Source organism: Sander vitreus, chromosome 16 (genome assembly GCF_031162955.1).
Source record: "Sander vitreus isolate 19-12246 chromosome 16, sanVit1, whole genome shotgun sequence".
Classification (NCBI taxonomy): domain Eukaryota; kingdom Metazoa; phylum Chordata; class Actinopteri; order Perciformes; family Percidae; genus Sander; species Sander vitreus.
Genome location: NC_135870.1, coordinates 17088275 through 17111101, shown reverse-complemented (window position 1 = coordinate 17111101; position 22827 = coordinate 17088275). Strand labels below are relative to the sequence as shown.

At 38.3% G+C, this 22827-nt stretch overlaps 3 protein-coding genes across 3 annotated transcripts in view; all 3 read left to right on the top strand.

Annotated features, from left to right (window-relative positions):
* Positions 1-5968, top strand: part of bcr (BCR activator of RhoGEF and GTPase) — an 86516-nt gene extending 80548 nt beyond the window's left edge. Inside the window, exons 20-23 of the mRNA XM_078271871.1 lie at positions 503-637; positions 733-838; positions 1588-1750; positions 1896-5968. Coding sequence (XP_078127997.1) covers positions 503-637; positions 733-838; positions 1588-1750; positions 1896-1985 — 494 coding nt within the window. The 3' untranslated portion in view covers positions 1986-5968. The remainder of the gene's footprint in view (positions 1-502; positions 638-732; positions 839-1587; positions 1751-1895) is intronic.
* Positions 5969-6650: 682 nt separating this feature from the next.
* Positions 6651-16066, top strand: adora2ab (adenosine A2a receptor b). Its single transcript, XM_078271767.1, has 5 exons — positions 6651-7183; positions 10776-11233; positions 11430-11561; positions 13996-14099; positions 14605-16066. The coding sequence occupies exons 2-5, from the start codon at positions 11031-11033 to the stop codon at positions 15567-15569; spliced, it is 1404 nt and encodes a 467-aa protein (XP_078127893.1). The 5' UTR covers positions 6651-7183; positions 10776-11030; the 3' UTR covers positions 15570-16066.
* A 3295-nt stretch (positions 16067-19361) lies between these two features.
* Positions 19362-22169, top strand: snrpd3l (small nuclear ribonucleoprotein D3 polypeptide, like). Its single transcript, XM_078270760.1, has 4 exons — positions 19362-19475; positions 20184-20324; positions 21489-21681; positions 21949-22169. The coding sequence occupies exons 2-4, from the start codon at positions 20199-20201 to the stop codon at positions 22011-22013; spliced, it is 384 nt and encodes a 127-aa protein (XP_078126886.1). The 5' UTR covers positions 19362-19475; positions 20184-20198; the 3' UTR covers positions 22014-22169.
* Positions 22170-22827: the final 658 nt, after the last annotated feature.

Here is a 22827-nt window from a genome sequence, read left to right as displayed (position 1 = left end):
AACAGGTTTAATATCCTGTGTTGCTGTCGCCGATGCTATCCACCTGTAACCCAGTCAAGGAAAGGGTTAACAGAAACGTAGTGTTGGCCAATCAGAGGTGGTTGTGCCTGACTCACGCCTTCGCCTTCTGCTGAGTGCAGTTGTGAAGAAGTTGGTGATTTCATGGTGCAAATTAGAACCCAAATTGAAACTTAAACAACTAAAATTGTTGAATGTTAGAACATTCTATCACATTGGTCGTTATTACTGTGACTTATAAAGTGTGAGGTTTAGTTCCTTCATAGTGTCAAAAAACCTTAACGGGAGGGGTGCATCCCATTCTCATTAGGGGCTGAGCCCCCCCTAAATGTCTGATCCTAGAATGAACTCTGGTATTTTGCATTGTCAGAATCTGAGAAGACGCATGGCGACTGCTGCTTGTGCCAAGGTGTTTCCCCGTCTTATCTTCCTTGGTCATTGCTTGACCTCCTGTCTTCATGTTGTTCTTGTGTCTCTCCTGCAGATCATAAAGATGTGTCAGTGATGATGAGTGAGATGGACGTCAATGCCATTGCTGGGACCTTGAAGCTGTACTTCAGAGAGCTGCCAGAACCACTCTTCACTGATGAGCTCTACCCCAATTTTGCAGGCGGCATCAGTAAGTCACAGGGCTATCAACATTCTCAAACATAGCAAGAGAAAGACCTTCATTTGCAGAATATGTAAAAACTCAATTCCTTTGCTTCCGTGCAGCCCTGTCTGATAGTGTTGCCAAAGAAAGCTGTATGTTGAACTTACTGCTGTCGCTGCCAGAACCCAACTTGGTCACATTCCTTTTCCTTTTGGATCACCTGAAGAGGTAAGTAAACACACTGTGTTTGCATAAAATGTAGACAGGAATGCCCACATACACCAAAGAAATCTAATAAAACAGATATATGCACTACAACAAGCCGTAAATATACAGGAGGTGCATCCAACTGCAAACAAGTGTATGTACATAACTTAATATTTCAGATAGATTTTAATTTTTTTTTAAATTAATAAATAAATGTTGATATAATATTTCAAACTTGCATGGAAGAATGACTCTTAATATCACTGTGACATGACATGCTAATCTCAAAATGGCATCCTGTTGTGTGCAGTATTCACCTTAATGGCTTTTATACTATTAAAGCATAAGCAGTCACTACTGTGGAATATCATTCAACTGCAACAGCAACATATCTCCTGGTTACCATGGTGATTTTGAATAACAAGATGCTCAAACATTGGATGATTGTGTAAAATTGATAATGCAATGTTATAGCTGCCTTGATTATCAAGAAAATGTGAACTTCCAAGCAGGAGATTGAAAGATGTAGAGTCATAAGAAGAAAACTATTTCTCATTCACTGTTATATTTGATATTTTGTTAAAGGCAAAACTATGGGGAAAGTTAAATTTTTTTTAGTAGGGACGCTTTGGATAAAAGCGTCAGCTAAATTACATGTAATGTAATGTTGTAGGCATTAAAACTTTTAGCATCTCTGATATTCAGTACACAGACCCATCTCTGCATGTGCTCTTGTCATCTCTCCACTAATGGACTCCTCTTCTCCTCAGGGTGGCAGAGAAGGAAAGCATCAACAAGATGTCTCTCCACAACCTGGCAACGGTGTTTGGTCCGACCTTGCTGAGGCCTTCCGAGAAGGACAGCAAGATCCCCGCTAACCCCACCCAACCCATCAGTATGGGGGACAGCTGGTCGCTGGAAGTCATGGCACAGGTAAGCCACACAGATCTTCTTCTGGCATTTTTATCTTTAAATTTTGTGAAGCTTTTTTCTCTAAAACAAAAGCTGCTCCGCTAGCTGCACGGTTGAACAACTGAAACCTCAATTTGTCTCGCTTCCTCTTCCTATCGCCTTGCAGGTCCAGGTGTTGCTGTATTTCCTCCAGCTGGAGACGATCCCCACCCCGGACAGTAAACGACAGAGCATTCTCTTCTCCACTGAAGTATAGAGCTAACATTGACTCTGCCGACCTGACGATTTGACCATGAAGGAGTGAAAAAGAGACAGTGGCTCAAAGTGAGCCTATAGTAGTATGTTTTTGAATTGACTGACCAGATTCCGTTAGGCTCTCAGCTGGAAAGGATCGTCTGTGGCAATGCCTGCCCCCCTCAAACACAAGAGGGCGCCATTGGACCTCTGAAGCTCAGAGGATGCGAGGTCCTTGCCATTTATATGTCATTACCTGATATTTAATAGGATTTCTTCTACCTTTAGTGATGATGTAGGTACGTCTGCCATCTAAATTTCATCACCATGCTTTTGTTGGTCTTAACATTGAACCTTTACAGCGTGTAGACGCGTTGTGGTTTATAAACAACATCGAGAAGTTATCAAAATCAATCCATAAGAGAACAAAATATGTCTTTCTTGATTCTTCAATTAGTTTGCCAACAAATCAGAAATTCCTTCTACCTTTGTGTTTGGGCATTGTTCTCAATCTGTGTTTATTTTGGACAATCATCAGCTCAAGACTCAATACGCAACATGTCCTGCTGAGGAAAATTCTAACCGTGTCTTACATAAACTCAGCGCATTGTTTCTGAGAAAGACAAGAGGAGACATTTGTGCTGTTTGTGGGAGTTTAAAAAATCCAGAGCTGTCATGATACTGGCTTTTCTTCTTTGTGTCAGAAAGCACCTGTTATGTTAAAGTGTTTACAACGTAAACAAACCCCGTTGGAGTCAAAGACAAAGCTCTAATAGGAACTGTAAGAGAAACAAAAGGAACCCGATGATTAGTAATACACTGCAATCTGACTGCCTGCGGTTTTTCGCGATCATAAAAGCAAAGTTCCTCTATTTGTATTGTTTGTGTGTCAAGTCTTCACCTCAAATATCCAGGAAGCAATATATTTTCTAACATAGGAACTGCCTGTGTTCATATCTTTGCGGACAAAATGTCCTTCTTACTGTAACATAGGACATCTTGCCAAATTTTGTTTCATTTGTTTGTATCTAGGAGAAAAAGGAAGCAGTTGTAATTACAGATACAGCATTGTACATAATCTTAAAGTTGTATTTTTTTCTTTCTTTTTGTTTAACAGTGTTGCTATTATTGTAATTTATTTTGGGGGCCTGGGAGGGAGAAATCAGTTAATTTTTCTAAGTCAACTTTTTTTTCTGTTTGATTAAGAAAGTGGTAGGTCTTAGCCTTGATTTCAAGTCTTGCGGTAAATAAGCAGGATTTAGCCTTGTTCGTATAGAAACTACTCAGCTGTTCTGTCCAGCCTATCGATTATTCATTTAGATATTATTATGAAGGTAACACACACATTGTAGTTTCATACTGTATGCTGCTGTGGAAAAAGGCACAAGCTCTTTAACTGCTGGGTGTTCCTCGGCGAAACGTCTCAAATCCTGAAAGTCTAGTGTAGACATTATGCAATGTCATAATAGAGCACACACACTCGCACACATATGACAGTTTCTTTTTGTACCATTTAATCTGTGGCTGCAGATGTGCACTCCTGCAATGTTAGAACTACTGTATTACAATTCAAGTGACCTGAGCACTCGACATTTATGTCCATTGAAGAGCATATCTGTTGTTTTTAATGAAGGAATATTGTTTTGTCTCATCTTCTCCTGACATATTTTTTATTTATCTCATGCATATGGCGAAATGTCCTACTAATTCGTTGTCCCTTTAACTGTTCTTCATCCCGTTACGCCTGAAGGTGTTCAACTCAATGGCCAATTTGAAAGAAATCTCTTAAGATCATTTGTTGATTCTAAAATTGCATATTTCTCATTTTAATTTCTGTGTCCTTGATTTAACATGCAGGCATGTTTTATGGATTTTTAATTTTTTTGGTCTATGGTTATTGCTGTCCTGTTCACAAATGTGTCATCATAGACTTTGGGATGTTGGTAACTAACTTGTGAGTATCTGGTTTACATTATTACAGCATGTCCTTTTCTAGCAAATTAAAATTTGTATGAACCTATCGTTTAAGGGTAAATTTCATGGTTGGTTTCCCATATATATCTTCAGTATAAAACTATAGCTAACTGACCAGTTTAGTGAATCTGATAAGGGCTTGTGTGTGGCTGTGTCCATGTTTAAGATAACATAGGTGAGGGCACATATGAGTAAATGTTATAACACATTTTAAGTTCTTAACATAATTGTCTTTAGACTTTCGAAAGCAAGAGGAGGCTTTCCTTTTGGATACATATCAGCTCTCTACATGCTAACACTCATATGCACATGACAATATGAACTTAAACACCATTATTGTATCAACCCCATAAATAACAATGTCGAGATTTTATTCTGAAAGTCTTCATGCCTTCAGTCCCACTTTATGTACTTCCACTACGTTTGCCCTACTGTAGCATGCGCACATTGTTTCCTCATCTATATGTTAGTATGTGAGACAGAAAATGAATCCACCATTCGTCCGTCATCTTTATAATAAGTCCCGATTGCCTACACTCTTCTACCCTATCGTGCCTCGACACTTTTTGTTTTGCGCGATATTCTGAAACATTGTTAAGTCTCCTGTTGCCTTTGCTGTGGAAAGCCACACTCCTTTCATCTTTTAAAGACTAAGACAGGACCTTAACCTTAAGCATGGTCTTAGCTCATACTGTACATGCCCGTTCTACTTGCCCCCTTCATCTGACTGTGTGGCTGGAATTCAAACTGTGTTAGCGTCAGTCTTAATGGGACAAAGGACAGAATTTCTTGCCCAACATGTCCTTGTTTTCTTGCCCAACATGTCCTTTTTTTCTTGCCCAACATGTCCTTGTTTTGGCTCTTAAAGTTTCTACTCCTTTAATGCCTTTTCTTCTTATTTATTTATGCTTTGTCCCTGTTTGGTATAAGAAGGTCTACTGGATCTATTTATTTATGATATAATATTATCTGAAGCAAAATTAATGTTAGAAAAATGGTCTTTATATGGTGTGCTTTCTTTGGGATAATACAAGTCTTATGTTGCAGTCTGTTTATCAAACATCCTGTTAAAGTTGCAACTGTTTGTCACTATTTTGTCCCAGAATCACAACCACTGTGTACAACTACAAACACCGGTTTGAACAGCCCCCCCCTGCATTGTCGGCTCATCTCTGTAAGTTAGATGTGGTGTACACCAGACTGGTCACTGTGACTGTTTAGCTATCTGCTTTAGATAACTGAATAGCAGATGCAGGATCTTGTCCATTTCAATGGTAGATCCTGTGAGTTCACGCAACTCAATATTCTCTTTCATTTCCATGGAGTTGTATGATATGTATTATACTAGAGAGTACATTATTTGGTTTCCGTTTTATTTATTGTGGCGTCCGCTGACGTATGATCATTAAGGGTTGAGCCGGTACGCCTCTAGTCTCTTTAAAATGCCAAGCTGTCAGTATGTGGTAGAGGAAAAAAGAGTCTTTATATTGCTCTGAAAACTGCATTTTTTTTGGTCTGTTGATTGTCAGTGTAACTGCATGTACCCTCCATAACCTCAGTCCCTCTGTACATGATAAAGTAAATACAATAATTAATTGTTCTGTGGAATAGCGTGAAGATATGGAACATATTGCTCTATATGAAAGTTACAAATTTCCATTTATTGTACATGACTCTGGTAATTATCACATTTCCATGCTATAGTTAAGACTTTCAAATGACCCTCTGCTGCCACTTCTACGACATCAAACTGACTTTAAATTAGATAACGTCAACCTTTGGAAATATGCTAGTTTGGTTTTATTCGACACATAACGTAAAGCTGAGGAGGAGACTTGCCTACCAACCACAACACACTTTCTCTTTTTAACTTCCTACATTTTTGGAACTCTTCCTGAACTTCCTGTTCAATATTCAATGTTCTGCTTGTAGAACTGTAAAAATGAATACTGTATTCTGAGGGCAAACATGTTTGGAAGGCATTTGCAGCCTATGTTTGTACACAAAAATGTTAAATAAACTCTCCTTGTATCTACACAGAATGACAGATCTTCTGTTTAAATTTGAGATTGCAGGTAGCTCCTTAGGTGAAAACTATGACATGATGGACTTAGCATGAATGCAATAAAAGTTTTACTTAGTTGATTCTCCCTGATGTGTTTGGAAAGGTACAACTTAAAAGGTAGCTATAATCTTCTTTAACTTGTTTTAGATACATATAAATATATTATTGTTGTCAACAAAACCGGGAAATATATTTATATAAGCTTTCATTTGTTTCAATATATTAAAGCATGCAAACGTTGGATGCAATGAATGATGGATAATCCTAATCATGAGGTGTGTAAAGAGCTGTGATAATTCAATGTGATGCAGCCCAATATTGGCAGATGGGGCACTGTGGGTACACATGATTGCAGCCCTTTATTTTACGAACTTAAAGAAAGTTACATACACTAGGCTCGCTTTACCCCCTCTCTCCGACCCCCCTCATTCATTGATAAAATCAGTGAAGACACAATAGCTGCCATTCATGTAGAGCAAGCAAAGAACAGGATATACAGGTACTTGGTGCAGTCTCACCACACTTTTTTAAACTTCCTTGAAATCATCCAGAACATTTTTGCTTGGAATTAGATAATCTTATTTAGAAGTGGTGAATCATGGATGTGACTGATACAACTGATGCTGACATGCACTGCAGCAACAAACACCCAGAAGTGGTGTAGAGTGCATTTCAGTTTCCTCCTATTTGACTGCGTGTGTATTTTTATGCACAGCCTCATTTACACTAAACCAAACAAGGTGCGTGATGGAGGGTGTGCACATGGATTCAGAACGGACTTTCTCGCGTTCTTAATGGCTGACATATCCAAGAAGTGTTAAATTCGTTAACGATCATACGACACAACGTCTCTCTCTCTCTCTCTCTCTCTCTCTCACACACTCACACACACACACACACACACACACACACACACACACACACGTGTTTTTCCTGTCGCAGCGACAGTGCGCACCTTCAAACTTCTCCTGACAAAGCAAACATGAGCAGCGGTGTCATATCAGAGGATATACCACATTTGTTGCTTTATTCAGTGTGTTTTTTCACTACATGTAAGTTTACTGGGGTAAACTCATCAACGTATGTGTTCTTTAACTTTATAATGTGCGCTTCCGCCAACATCTGAACATCTGAACATGTGGATTGGGTGGAAAGACTTCTTATTTTCACAATAATAAAAGGTAAGAAATGTCGTTTTCTGCTTGCTCAGGCTGTTAAATGTGTTTGTCAACTGATGCTTGCATAGTTTTCTAACACCAGTAGTAAGAGCTTAACAGGTGTTTTGATCAATAATCTATGGCATAACGACTGTTTTTTATAAATTGACGGTAAATTGTTGGTTATTTTAACTTAAACTATGGAAGCTTTCACTGATAGAATTGTGGAGTTTTATGACAATGAATTGATGAATTAGATGGTTGAAGTAAAAAAGAAGCATACATACATAATAATGCATAAGCACTGTAATGACTAATAGTTAGAGTGTGTGTATTCATCTCAGTTTGTGGAAAGGTTTGTGTGATCAGTGCTGAAGCCTTTTCATCATCTCTTGATATCTATTACACACAACATGCCCTGCAGTGATTGTTCAGAATTGGCTCAGCTGATGTTTCTGTTGTCCTATCTGTTCCTGCTATCAGGAGTCTACAATAATGATGTCAGTGCCTCACTGGTTAGTTACACACACACTGATTTTGCCAATAGTAATACAGCAGCTTTTCCCTTTTTGTTTGTTTTCCCTTTGACTTTGGTGGAGCTGAGCTGGTACACTGATTGATAGGGCAGACAGATCCCCACCAGCAGGATGTGTATGTTCTTATCACTTCCTCCAAGGCTTCTAGGTCCATATAGCCACGATCAGAATAAAGGGGAATAGTTTGTGTCAAAGCAGCCAACTGGAAGAAGGTTAAGCCAGAGGGGCTCGCCATATGATAGCTTAATGTTGTAATTTATAAACTGAAGCGTTGGGGAAAAGCTATGTGAGTTATTTATTTTTTCTCTTTGAAATTGTTTTCTTTTTCTTGTGCAGGTTCAGAAACTTTTGCAGCCTATTGAGGTCTTAAAAAAAAAAAAAAAACTAATTGACTGGACGCCGCATAAACACACTGAATAAAGCCTGGTTTTTAAATTCCTTTGGTCTGTGAGAAGATTTCAGCAGCGAAACAATAGGGGAAAAGTAGAACATTGGTCCGATGTAGCCTACATGCCAAGCAGGATCACTGCTGGTGGAGCTAAAGGGTCATATGTGGCCAACAGAGGAAGATTAATCAAAGAACAACGTGTGGAGCGAACCAAATGGTTGTTTTTCTGTTCTTTTTTTCTGATTTTTAACACAGGCACTGGCAGTTTCCATTTCCATGTAAAGACACTAGGCAGTTAGGGAATTTTAACGAGCTTTGCTCTCATACAGTACAAGTGAGGCCAGTTTAATTGAGACAAGCCTGAACCGTCACAGACAGGAATAACCCACACAAATTTAACAAAACAGTTAAAGGAAATGTGAGTTTCATCCCCCCAGTGTGTGTGGTTTGATGTTAGTCAATGGGGAATTCCCCATTAACTGAATTTCGCTGAATTTAAACTTAACTTAGCTGTTTTAATATTAATAATTAGCACCACAGTTTCCCTTATACAAAGCTGCATCTGCTTCAAAGCTGTTCAGAGGTTGAGAATCTGACAGGCTTTAAGATTTGAAAAAAATAATAATTTGACATCCCCCACTAGATGTTGGGAGAAGGTGAGTGAGCATTCTCATGGGCTCCAAGGATGACTTATAGAGTATATGGACATATGAAGACTGAAACTAGTCAATTTACGTAGTTGGTAATTGTTTGTTAAGATCACACTCATCAGTGGCACATTATTCTATGGATACCCAGTAGGAGAACACTGGGATGGGAAACAGTTCAATTGAATGAATGACTGGACTGGAAATTCCTATTCTCTGAGATATGCTGTCATGGTCCAGGCATCGCTCCTAGTGTTCATTTTCCCTTTGTTGACACAGAATCATTTTGTTTGTGGCACATTCAATCTTGTTGAATCTTATCTTATCAAATGTTACCCTCTGTATGGACCTGGGCAGGTCATATTTATAAATCGTCAATAACTTTCACTTTCAACATATGTCTGCTTTGTTCTCTGTCTTTCAAGTCAAAGGAGGTAAAAGCAAGTGTTATATGAATGTTTTTGTGTTTCTTCCAACCAGATGAACTTGTTTGGCAAATCAGAGGCAAGAGGCAAATTATTGTCATTCAAATTCATAGCAGGCTTCCACACAAACTTTCCCAACAACTTTACTTCGTTGCCGTAGTTCAAAGATAATTTCAATGATTTCTAACCGTTGGAGAGAAAATGAATAGTAATGCCCTAACTAGGATCAATGCAGCCTTGGTTATTATTATCTGACATGATCTGGAAACCTGTCTGTCTTCTTTCTGTCTATCTGAGTAATCTGAATTACTTGGCCTACATTTCACTCACACTTCTTCTGGAGGTTATCTATAATATCCCCTCTGCTTACAATATAGAGCAGAGATCTTCAACAGGGGCTCTGGGAACCCTAGGGGGTCCTCAGAGTTGCTGCAGGGGGGCAGACAAATTATTGTTAGATGGTTTAAAATGGAAATATGTCTAAAAATAGACATTAACATGAATCCAAAATATTATTAGTAAAGGTAATTCTTTTTAATGCACACAACACTGATGATAGGCTTTCTGGCCTACAGCTAAGGTAGCCATACGTCAGCCATCCACACAGATACAGTTTAGCTTAAAGCTTTAGTGCGTGACATTTTGATATTTATGAACGTCCGTTACATTCAAGCAAAATGAGTTGCTACAGAGCTAATTAAGACTATCAGCTCCACACAACTCTCTCTGTATTTCTCAGTATGACTATGTTCAGAAGATTGTGATGTCCGGTGATTTTCCCGCGCAGAAAATCGAGTGAAGATAATTACCTCTTCTGAAGAGTGTGAAGGGGGGCGTGGGGGTGGTGCACAGTCACGTAAGGCTTGTATCATGTGGACGCGCTGACAGTTTTGTTGTCATTACTTAGAATTCCTCATGGGGGAGACAGAAACTACGCACTTTAGCTTTAAGGATTTAATGTGCCACATTTTAACATAAAAACATGATGTATAAATATACGACTATGGCAGCAATTTTTATTTTAAAAGCTTGGTATTGTACGCACCATAAAAAGGTATGTATAAAGGATTTAGGCCGCCCTACACCTTGCGACTCAATTGTATAAAATATATGTGGTCAGGGGTCCGTCTCTTTTTTAGCTAAGGGGTCCTTGGCCTGAAAAACGTTGAAGACCCCTGATATAGAGGAATTTAGCTAAATAACCTGAAAAAACACAGCAAAGATAGCTTAACAAAATGTTGGTACAATAGCTTTCAAATTTATAGGTGGTTTAATTTGTGTAGTTATCAGTGAATTTGGAGGAAAGCATGTCAGTGACGGGAATGATTAGTGTGTGGAACGGTTTTGGGAAACTTTTCCTGAAATAAAAGGTGCATTGTTGGACTGTCTGCTTTGGCCCTGGATGGAAAACAAACTGCACCCCTGTCTTTCAAAGATAGATGGCTTTTCTAATCTGTGTGTGTGTGTGTGTGTGTGTGTGTGTGTGTGTGTGTGTGTGTGTGTGGGGGCGCGCGTGTGTGTGTGTGTGTGTGTATGGGCGCGCACGTGTGTGTGTGTGTGTGTGGGGTTATCTGTTTGTACAGACTAGACTGATATTGTGTTCTCTCTCTTTCTATTTAGACCACTGCAAAGCGGCGGGGACGGTTGCAGAGACAAAGAGGAAAACTGACTGGTATAGTGTGAGTGACAGTAGAAAGTTAAGTCAGACTTCTGCCAATATTTTGTGGTGTGAACGTCCTGCCTTGGCTGTCCTCCTGTGACACAATCACTCCTCCCTTAAGTTGTGCCAAGAAGGTATTTTGTTTAAAAACAAATCAAGCAGCTGAATCCGTGGGATGAAAACGCAAAGAAAGCAAAAAAGTGGAAAAAATAACCATGCTGAATTGGTATGACCAGCTAGTCTATATCGGCCTGGAGGTGGTGATCGCTTGCCTGTCTGTGGCTGGGAACGTCCTGGTCTGCTGGGCTGTCTGTCTCAACTCTAACCTGCAGAACATCACCAACTACTTTGTGGTGTCACTGGCAGTGGCTGATATTGCTGTGGGGCTGCTGGCCATTCCCTTCGCTATCACTATTAGGTATCATTAAGTTTTTTTATTTCGTTTAAATATTTCTTAATCATTTTTTTTTTTTTATAGGACTTCACTTCAGTGTAATCTTCAGACTGGGTCTGATTTAGGGTAATAACTTAAGGAACATTGCTTTATTAGATTTAAAAGAATGTAATATTGAGGTTTGTTTTACTTGTGATGTTTTCTCTCAATCCACCATCAGTACCGGCTTCTGTGCCAACTTCTACGGCTGCCTGTTCATTGCTTGCTTCGTCCTCATACTCACTCAGAGCTCCATCTTCAGCCTGCTGGCCATCGCTGTAGACCGCTATATTGCTATCAAGAACCCACTCAGGTGAGAGGAAACAAAAAGGTCACATCGACTGTGCTGAAAACTGAAACCTAGAGACAGCTTTCCCACGCTGTCACTTTCACCAAATTCACTTTTCAGACTGTCCAAATCTCTCTGGGACTTGATAATAGAGCTGCATTTTGTCTTGTAAATAAGATTTTAGCAGAATTAATTTTTATTGGCTGTTGGTTGTGAACTGTTGCACAGTTCCCTTACATTTTACATTACATTTTCTCACACACAAGGCATAGTGTGGGTAAACCATTAAACGTGAGAGGCATCCAAAGCAGATGTCATGTAGTGAAACACATTGAATTATAGAGAGATCTATAAGATGACATCTTATAGAGAGATCTAATTCAATTAAGGCTAATCTGGCCGGTTGTGGGCAGACATAGCTATATGTCTCCACATGCTTTATTAGTTTACTGTTTGTGTGCTGTTGGAGGGACTAAATCTGATGAAGGCTTTGATCATTTCTATCCATGTGAATCAACACCATTCAAATGATACTTCTTTAAAATGTCTTGCAGCTTACAATAAAGAGTGTTGTTCATTCTCTCTGCACAAGACATTTTGACACACCATTGACTCATATTGTTCATCTGTGTGTAACCAAAGCCACAGCTGCATTCTTTACTCCTGCCATGAGTGGATATTTCATCAAGTAAGCCACAGCATGTGACGCATTTGCATGAGCAGTTGCATAACGGCTTCTTCACGTGTCTGAGTGCTCACGCTGGTGCCCGCACCACACCCCCTGGCACCAAAGACCAGAGAGCTAATAATTAATCAGAGTTATAGGAGGCTTAATATAGCCTACCGACCACCACCCTGGCCATGAAAGATCTCAGTCACATCATGGGACAATGTTACCAAGAATACCGTGGTTATTCATGCTGATTTTCTATTTTTATTTCTTTTGTGCATTCCTCATGTCTGCATGAAGCAATCTCCATAATAATGCTGCCAACAAAAAAAACAACAACTAATAACTCGAGGATGGAGCAACAATTATGAAAAGACTTAATTGAAATGTTGAAAGCAGGATTTCTTTTTAAAATCGGGTCCAGTAGTCTGGATATTAATAGCTCAGATGGCCTGCCACATGTGACTGTGTGCAAGTGGTCATGAATCTGAATTATATATCAGACCCAAAAATACTATTGATTTTTGTATGTCCTTGAGTCAGTGAAATAGACCAAAGAAAAAATCTTCAACATTATAACATAAAGCTATTGTATATTTAAGTTAACATACACACACACACACACACACACACACACACACACACACACACACACACACACACACACACACACACACACACACACACACACACACACATATTCTTTATTCCAAAAATGATACCTTTGGTTTACATATGTTTGTACTTTTGTTTTCTTGTTTCATGCTACTGTATATAACACTGTGCTACTCTTACAAACGTAATGTTTTGCCCAATAAATATTTTCTGTTTTACTGTAACATTACATTGTTGTTTACAGTGCACTTTTCAACCACTTTTAGCAGATTACTTTCTCTCTAGAACATTGTAAATGTAGCTATAAGCCTAAGAAAGACAAAAGAGCTTTAGATTTAGAACAACAGTGTGTACATGGTATAACCAAAAATGTACTATTATGAAAAAAGTGTTTGTCATTTGATGCAAATGCTTCATTTTGAGATGTGTTTATGGTATTTTGAATGCAGTGTTTCATTTTGAAGGAGATGTGAGGCATTTTGCATTTTGTGTGTGCAGTTTTGGGAATTGTGTGTAGAGTTTTGAAAAAAGGAGACATAGTTTTGAAAATGTGTGTAAGCAGTTGGAAAAAACTGTAATATTTGTTATTTTTGTATTTCACTGCATTGCTCAATAAAATCTCCATAGCTTTGAGCTAACGTTACAGCTTAGAAAAGAAAGAAGTGTGTCGGTAAATGACAGTACAGGAAGGAATTGCCCTTTACTACAGATGTATTCACACCCCCTAGGTTGTTTGCAGAGTCATGCAACGACACATCTCACACTGTGTTTACTCCATCCTTTAGCATGGGCGGGAGGAAGAACATACAAAAATACTGTCATCAAGGCCTTTGTGTTGCTAACAGACCTTTGCAGAATGAATTCAGATATTTAAAACACTTGATGTGTGGTTTGTCTTTTATTAGCAGGCAAAGATACTGGAGAGGTTACAGTAAGTATATATATATATATATATATATATATATATATATATATATATATATATATATATATATATATTCAACTCTGGCTTTGGCTTTTTAAATAATTAACGCATTAAGGTTTGAATGCATGACCATTTCCTCCTCATTTAAATAACCAAATATTGACTTTTCCTCATAGGGAAACTATCAAACTGAGATTAGATAAAGCAACTAGCCCTAATGTATCATTGTGCTCTGTTCAACCATTCAGGTACCACAGCCTGGTGACAGGACATAGGGCAAAGGGCCTCATTACATTGTGCTGGGTTCTCTCAGTAGGCATCGGCCTGACACCCATGCTCGGCTGGAACAGAGGTAGGAGATTCATTTTGGCAAATGTAAACCTGACTTACCCAAGCCTGTAGAAAAACATAAAGGTGCCATCTGTTACATCGTCCACAGATTTCTGAGGAGATGGTTGGGTTTACATTTTGTTTCATTTTCAGTTGTTTAAAGCCAGAAAATCTGAATTTTGGAAAAGAGTTATTCACAGTAAACCTGATTTAAGCCTCAACGTCCGACATATGAAAATACATGAAAAAGACACTTAAGAAAAATGGGGAAATGCATTTGTATTCTATTTCGAGAGAAAAGTGTTTTCATTCATTTCAATACTGACAATTACAAGAAATGCATCTGGCATTTTCATGTTGGCCTTAATCCAGCTAACCTGGTCTGAAACCCAACCAATGCACATTAACTTGCCATAATTACTGTAAATGAAAAATGTTTTACCATATAGAATTCTTTCTGCAAATATTTGCTTGACATTATTAAAACATGAAACTGGCAATTAATCACCCTTGGCTCTGTTATGCAGGTTGGAATACCACCGCCGCAATCAACAGCCAAATCTGCCCTGACGGAATGACGGAGTGCCTGTTTGAAGGAGTGGTTACGTTGGACTACATGGTGTATTTCAATTTTTTCGGCTGTGTGCTGGTGCCCCTGGTGGTCATGCTGATCATCTATGCCAATATCTTTATGGCTGCTCGGCGTCAGCTCCGGCTGATGGTGCTGGAAGTTGCGCACACACCCTCTCCTGGAGAAATAACGTCTTTGTCGATCTCATCTCGTTCAACCCTGCAGAAGGAAGTGCATGCTGCTAAATCGCTGGCCATCATTGTAGGATTGTTTGCTCTGTGTTGGCTTCCGCTGCACATCATCAACTGTTTTAACCACCTGTGTCAGGACTGTGGGCGCGCACATATATGGTTGATGAACATTGCCATCATCCTCTCCCATGCTAACTCTGTTGTGAATCCCTTCATCTATGCTTATCGCATTCGGGAGTTCAGACAGACCTTTCGGAGGATCCTGCATCAGCACATCCTCAGGCAGAGGGATGACTTTAGGGTTGGGAGTGGTGATGGCAGAAGTGTTGGCAACAGTAGTATCATACAGACTTCCTCCTATACCAGTAGAGAGGGTTCATCAGGTGGCACAGTGGTGAATAGCTACATCCTGGACCCCAGTCCTGACCGAACTCCACCAAAAGATGCTCATGAAGCCTCTTGTTATTGGACATCAATGTTAAACACTGCACCAAGCAGCTGCATACCCAACGGACACCAAATAAAGGGTAGCACCCTTCCAGCAATGCAGCAGCAACCATGCATCATAGAGGATGGAGTTGAGTCGGTCACACATCTGAGGGGAACGGATGTTTTGGAAGTGAAAGACATTAAAAGTTGCATTACTTTTGAGAATGTTCAGGCTCTCTCCCTAAAACAGACTTGGTCTGACCAACAGAGCTTACAGAAGTCTCATAACAAAGATGTTTAAAATATATTTATACTGCCATAAAACAAAAGAGAGTGCAAACGTGACAATATGTAGAAGGATTAATATGGCCTCAACAAATCAACAGCAACAGCAAATCTGTTTCTGCCAGGGAATATTTTGGTCTGCTTTGTTACTTTTTCTCATCAACCATCTCTGAGTTGGGTCACATCTCCAAGCAAACAACAGCATTTGTCAAAAGCACGTGGACGTTTAAAACAGGCTGATAATAACATTTTCTTGACATGCAGTCCAATTACATCTATGTATTCGTTTTCCAAGATAAATCTCCCTTTTTTTAGGTTGCATGCCTTTTAAACAATGTACACATAAAGACAAAGCAATACAGAAAACATTGCTTTATCAACTGTACTGTATCTTGCAATGCGTTTTTAACAGACTTTAAACTGCTTTTTTTATAAGGTTGCACCAGGTCACCTTTTGTAATGGCCATATGTATTGTTTTTACTCAACAGAGAATTAAAAGTCTTAAATACTTATTAGTTCACTGTTTTTCATCAGCTGAGTTCACTTTCTGCTACAGAACTACAATGAATCAGCTATACATACCACAGTTGCATACATACTGTCATATATGAAGCACCCACAGACTGAAGTATGTCCTTCTAAGAGCAGTAATGAATGGTCTGAATGAACCATAAAACACAGTCCTAACAGACAACTCAGGATAAAGTAATTTCTCTGGATAGCTACAGCAACAGAAAATTTGACTAGTTTCATCAGTGATTTAATCACTGCCAGGCAACATGTGTCTGTTGCTGGTTCAACAACTATGTGACATGTGTATCAAAGTCACCCAATGTATAAAGGTCAGTTACCAACCATCCGAAACAAAGAGCTTGTTTGAGTTATTCAAATATCACTCCATATGCCTGTAGTGTGGCTACTTTCAGAGTCAGGTTTGCACAAATAGACAACTTGAAAAACACACATGTACACACATGCGCATGCACGCACACACACACACACACACACGCACACACACACACACTCACACGCGCGCACGCGCGCGCACGCACACACACACACACACACACACACACACACACACACTTAAAGTACAAACAGATGACCCCAGACTACTCAGCAAGAGGTGTTTACAGTAAACTGGCTGCTGACGCCAGTCAATGAGCCTGATGCAATGGAAATGAAATGCAGGTTCATTTGATGATGTCTTTTATTATGCCATTACGCTTTCTCTTTCCTCATTAGAAAGCCCTCACAGTGTGGGAAAGGCCTGCATTACAGTTTTTTTACAATCCCTTTGCTACTAATTTCAGAACCTTGATGTCGTTTTTCAAAACTCTAGACACAAAACTCAAAACGGTCATCACTTGTAACACAGGCTGTCCAATGTTCAAAACACTGCATTGTGCATTCATATCTTTAAAGAAATATTGCACTTGCACAATCATTGGTTCAAAAAACTAATTTATTGTGAAATACCATTGAAACGTTACTTTAGATCACCCACACACAAGCTACCCATAGTTTCACTGGGTCATCGTTCGTACAATCATTAAATATTGTAGTACAAAATAGGTGATACATGTTTCATTATGGTACTACATATAAATATATCCCTGTAAAAGTACTGCAGTAGTAGAGAGAATACTACAGACCAATGTGGTACGAGTATATATATATATATATATATATATATATATATATATATATATATATATTTATATTTACTGTATTTAACCTTTATTTACAGTATCCAGGTAAGTTGATTTAGAACAATCATTTGCAATGACGACCTGTCACATTCACACAGTTCCACATTCATACCTGGAAGCTTCCCAGTACAACCCCAGTCTAATCTGCTGGCCACTGAGCAGTATAAATATATATATATATATATATATATAGTACTTTATATATAAAGTATATACCTCAATCATCAGTAACAAGTTGACAGAATTGGACAAGCAATTCCAAGGGCCTGCATCCATTACAGTGCAGTACTGTCAATACAGTGAATAGTCTTAAAGGTGGTACATGGGACCATAGAAACAGTGTCTGATAAACAGTAGTACATTACAGTAAAGAATGATGATGAAATATTACATCCATAGATAATGTGGTTCATGCTCCACACTAATTGGTGACAATAAATCTTGTTATCTTGAAACTTTCATCATCTAAACATGGAATATTGTTTGTCTGTTTCCATACAACTATGCATTAAGAGTAATTCAACAGTTACTTATCATTTTGAGTAGTTGTATCGATTTATAGTTAGATCATTGTAATGAAATGAATAGACAATCATCTGAAATGTAATGTGTGAATTGCTTTTTGAAATAGTAGTACTTTGATGTTAAGTTGTGTCATATTGAGCAGGTGAGCTTTGTTAAATGAACAAATGATCTTTGGTTTATGTGTATTGTATCCAAGCAATTGAAAAATGTGTATTTTGATCATTGGTTGTGAGTTTTGTGTCTAGAGTTTTGAAAAATGACGTCAAAGTTACATGTCTTAAAGCAATCCCAGAGACATGTCTCCAGGAATAAACATATGGGTATGTATCTAGCTTATGTACTGTATGCCTATTCAAAAACTATGCATATCAGTTATACTTTATGGTCATGCCCAGGGGTATTAAAATGAATTAAACAATTTAACTTTAATGCTTTGTTTCTTTTGTGCTATTTTGAGGAGTTATGAAAAGTATGTGGTTATGGATAATTCAAGCATGAATCATTTTTATGACAATAAAAAAAGCATGTCCTGACAGTGTACAATACAGTGGGCATCTTTATAGAACGCCATAGACCTGTTGTAATAAATTACTATATGGGAACCATGACATTGGCATGCAAAGTTTTTGCGTGCCATTTTGATAGTACAAGCAAATTAGCAGAATAACTCAGTTGTTTAGAGGCAACAACAATGTTTGTTTAAGGATTCTCTTTGTGATCTCTCTCAGGCTAATATGCAGTGGAGACATGGACCCACAACATACAGAAAACATCTGGTGTCTAATATCTAGTGGCTTGACTTTCCTATAGTGAGAGACCACGCTGGAGGAAAATAAAAAAAAGTGAATGCCCTATGTAGTTATTTTAATTTTATTATTTTAATAAATGTAGACTATTGCATCTGTGATGTTAGTGTATTTAGGAGGTTGTTGGTTTACATGGATATTTATGCATAGATGGCCTAAACTCTTTTAACTGTGTTCCTCTTGAGAATAAATCTATTAAAACACTTGCTGTATGATTATAGAAAAGACCAAGGGTCAGGCAAACAGAGCTTTAGTCCTCTGGCAAAACACCAGGCAGATTTTCCATAAGCACCTTACAAACCAGTATAATAATCAGAATCGGAATCAGCTTTAATGGCCAAGTGTACACACAGACAAGGAATTTGACTCCTGTTTGTTGTTGCTCTCAGTGTACATACACAGATTGGACATACAGCTAAAACAAAGACAGCAAGCTGAACAAAGATAAACATTTGTCTGTTATGTACATATATAAGTATGATCGTAAAAAAGTGTGTAAGCATATACACATAGAGACAATGTGCAATGGTGCAGAGTACAAATTATGCTAGAATAAAATACAGAATAATAAATCTAACAGGTTACTTATATACATGAGTAAAGAGTGAAAGTATATTAGTGTATGTTTCACAGAGATATATATATATATGAAAAGTGGATGCTTGGTGTTACAGGGTATTAGAAATATAATTCCATAAACAAATCAGCGGTGCAATCCCACAATGCACCGCGGGATGGCACAGGAAGGACTTCATTGAACCACTGTGGCATTGTGGGTAGGCGGAAAAGGCTCCAAAAGGTACGCGAAAAGCGACAAACGCACGTTGCACTCTTCAAGAAGGAACAACAAAGTAATCAGTTTTCAAGACAAAATCAAGGTAACCGTCTTAACAGATTGGGCAAAACAGCATTATCACTCAGTTTACCCAGCAGTGGTGTTTGTATGTGTTGTATTTAAGAGCACATTCATTCAGTCGGCTAATATGGTTCCGCCTGTTTGACAAACTCAAAAGTGTCTTAGTAAAGAATCGGGCGTTAATGTTAGATTAAGTATTTAAATTGCATCAGGCTTTGGTTTGTAGTAATTACTTCAAAAATAATGTATACAGGGCTTAACTCTTGTTAGGTAACGTTAGCGTTGTATTGTTGTAGTTCATGGAGGACTAACGTTAGCTAATATAGCTAATTTAGCTAATGGCTAACGTTAAGTGTCTCTGCTTTTATAAATACATTGGTCATATGTATGAATCACTGCATCCTGCTAAAGGCCTGTGATTAGTATGTAGTAGTTAACTGAAATGTTGTAAGCACTAGGTGTTGCTACGTTGTAGACTGATTAGGTATACAGTAACTTTCCAGGGCTAAAGCAGCATAGAGATGGCTAATGCAAATAACGTTAATGGATTCGCATAACCATGATTTTGACTGGCCCAATTTGTGATTTCTGAGTAGTTTAAATAAAATAAAACAATTTCTAAATATATTGAAGTAAAGGTAGATTGTAGAAAATATGTTGGTAACTGCCATTTATTATGGAACAGCAACATGTGTAACATTTCCTACAATAACGTTGCATGTTTTTTCAGGAAGACAATTGAAAAATGTCTATCGGCGTACCAATCAAAGTGCTGCATGAGGCAGAGGGACACATTGTGACCTGTGAGACCAACACTGGAGAGGTGTACAGGGGCAAGCTGATTGAGGCTGAGGACAACATGAACTGCCAGGTTGGTCCTTGACAATAAATGCTGAATAATAATCATAAATGAAGCTCCTCCTTACAGCCTGATTTGCGCACAGTGTTATGACACTTTTTTTAATTTTACTTTTCCTTGCGTTTTGTCTTAAATAGCGTGCATGCTCGACTACTTGTACACACAACTCAGTTTTTGTTGTGAGCCCTTGGGTTTTGAATAATATCACGAGTACCTATACAGAAAGGAAACACTTAGGCCTAATGAGAGTGAGATTTAAGGAGAGTTACAGATTACCCTCCTTTTGTCTAACTTTCTTGATGGCTGATTTAATTTTTTTGGTTTATCCTGACATGAACACCTAATGGAGATCCAAATAAACCTCCAATATATTGGAATTAGGGGCATGTATGCTTTTTATATTGACATGTTTTAATGTATTGTATGGATTAAGTGTTACTTCTTTGTGTTCCTCATCTGCTCATTTCCAACATAACTCGGTTTGAAGCTACTAGCTAAATATTTTGGACCATGAATGAATACAGTTTCTTGACTTCTAGTTAATCAAAGGTTTTGCGTGCTCCCCTATCTGGTGGCGTGTCTCATTGAACACAATAGTTGTCAACTAGGGGTGTGCAAAAAAAATCGTTTCACATTCGAATTGCGATTCAAGCTCTACCGATTCAAAATCGATTCATATTTTTTTAATTTTTTTTATTTTATGTCTACTGCAATCACATGGGAAAAGTAACTACATTTACATACTGTGAATCCTTTTTTTTAATCAAATCGTTTTTGTAATTAAATCGATTTTTAATCGAATCTTGAGCCTGAAAATCGATATCGAATCGTGACATTTTCTGAATCGTGCACCCCTATTGTCAACCATGTTCCTCAAGTATTAGAGCCATGGCTCTCAATCCTGCTAACTAGTTACTTGTATGGTAAGAAATGAAAGCAGCAGAGCTGTAGTGTTGAAAGACCAGGATTGTGAACCTCTGATTGAAAAGACCTATTGTCAGTGTAAACATGTATGCTTGCGCTGCCATATTTAGCCAAGCTGTAGTTTAGATTGAGTTCAATTTAATTAGTGTTCTCGCCTAGCCCCTTCCCTTCTAGCCTGTAAAAAGATTGTCGTTCAACCATGTGATTTAACTGTGTTTTCTAGCTAAAACTGCAATTTTTCTGTCTCCACAGATGTCTAATATAACAGTAACTTATCGTGACGGCCGGGTGGCACAGTTGGAACAAGTCTACATCCGTGGCAGCAAGATCCGCTTCCTGATCTTACCTGACATGTTAAAGAATGCTCCTATGTTAAAGAGTATGAAGAACAAGAACCAGGGATCCGGCGCAGGAAGGGGCAAGGCAGCTATTCTCAAAGCACAAGGTGAGTGGAAGGTTTTTGGACCACCAGTATCTCCCCGGCTATCCTCGGCCGTTTACACATCTGATCACTTTATTTGTGCAAAAGAACTCAAACCTCTCAGGAGAGAAATGCTTTCCACATTCCGGTGTCTCTGTTTTGTCCTCTGTAATTAATTTTCTTTCAATAGTCTTTGTCGCTGTTCAAGGTCCTAAAGAATGTCCATTTCTCTATATGCTGTCATTTTGGTATAATTTGTCGTTTTTTTTTTGTTTTTTTTTAAATCTGCAGTGGCTGCAAGGGGTCGGGGCCGTGGTGGAATGGGACGAGGCAACATCTTCCAGAAGAGGCGATAACTGCTCCATCTTTAAGATTGTTGCATTGTATAGTCTTTTGTTTTTTCAGTTTGTCTTCTTTGAATTGGATATCGTTGGTATTTTTTGCAATCCTGTGCTTTGCAGTTTATTGCTTTACTTTCATTTTTTTATGAAAATAAACATATTTCAATTTGATGTGTCCTGTCCTCTGGTTAACTCAACTTATATATTCTTGGTGACCACTAGTTTGTTTTTCCTCACTGCAGGCCGGATTTACTTGGATTTTAAATGGCTACTCTTAATTTGATCACCTTAGTTCTCGGCATTCTACCTGCCACAGTTGGATTTTGCATTATTTTTTGCATGCATAAACGATAAATCAAAGTTAAGAAATTCAAATTATTTGACTGGGTTGGTAATATTCACCAGTTACACCTTGCATGTCGTGAATGCATTTGATCAATGTCTGAAAATTGCTCCATTGTTGTCAGTGAAATTGTAAACCAATGCCCATTTTTCAGTCTGTGTGACACTAAAGGTATACACTTTTCACCACATACTGAGCAAATATGCTTCAGTGCATCTTGAAAAATCAAACGTTGGCGGTCTTTTAACAAGCTAACATGGTCACTATGCTTGGTCACTGTGACATGCTTGATAGGATATGCATCTACTGTAGTCGATATTTTTTTAAACCTGGGTATTATGCAGTTTCATTTTTTTTTTTTTTTTTACAAAATTACTAACTAAACAAAATTCATGTGGTGTAAAAACAAAGTTGCTGTTAATTCCGGAGTGCAACTCTCCAATACACCACAAGAGAGAGCCACTTGGCCACAAAGTGCTTATAGCT

Excerpts from the sequence above, each read along its gene's own strand:
- adora2ab (XM_078271767.1), top strand. The coding sequence starts at position 11,031 with ATGCTGAATTGGTATGACCAGCTAGTCTATATCGGCCTGGAGGTGGTG. Across the intron at positions 11,562-13,995 it reads GCTATCAAGAACCCACTCAG|GTACCACAGCCTGGTGACAG; the intron begins GTGAGAGGAAAC and ends TCAACCATTCAG. Across the intron at positions 14,100-14,604 it reads CATGCTCGGCTGGAACAGAG|GTTGGAATACCACCGCCGCA; the intron begins GTAGGAGATTCA and ends TCTGTTATGCAG.
- snrpd3l (XM_078270760.1), top strand. The coding sequence starts at position 20,199 with ATGTCTATCGGCGTACCAATCAAAGTGCTGCATGAGGCAGAGGGACAC. Across the intron at positions 20,325-21,488 it reads AGGACAACATGAACTGCCAG|ATGTCTAATATAACAGTAAC; the intron begins GTTGGTCCTTGA and ends CTGTCTCCACAG. Across the intron at positions 21,682-21,948 it reads AGCTATTCTCAAAGCACAAG|TGGCTGCAAGGGGTCGGGGC; the intron begins GTGAGTGGAAGG and ends TTAAATCTGCAG.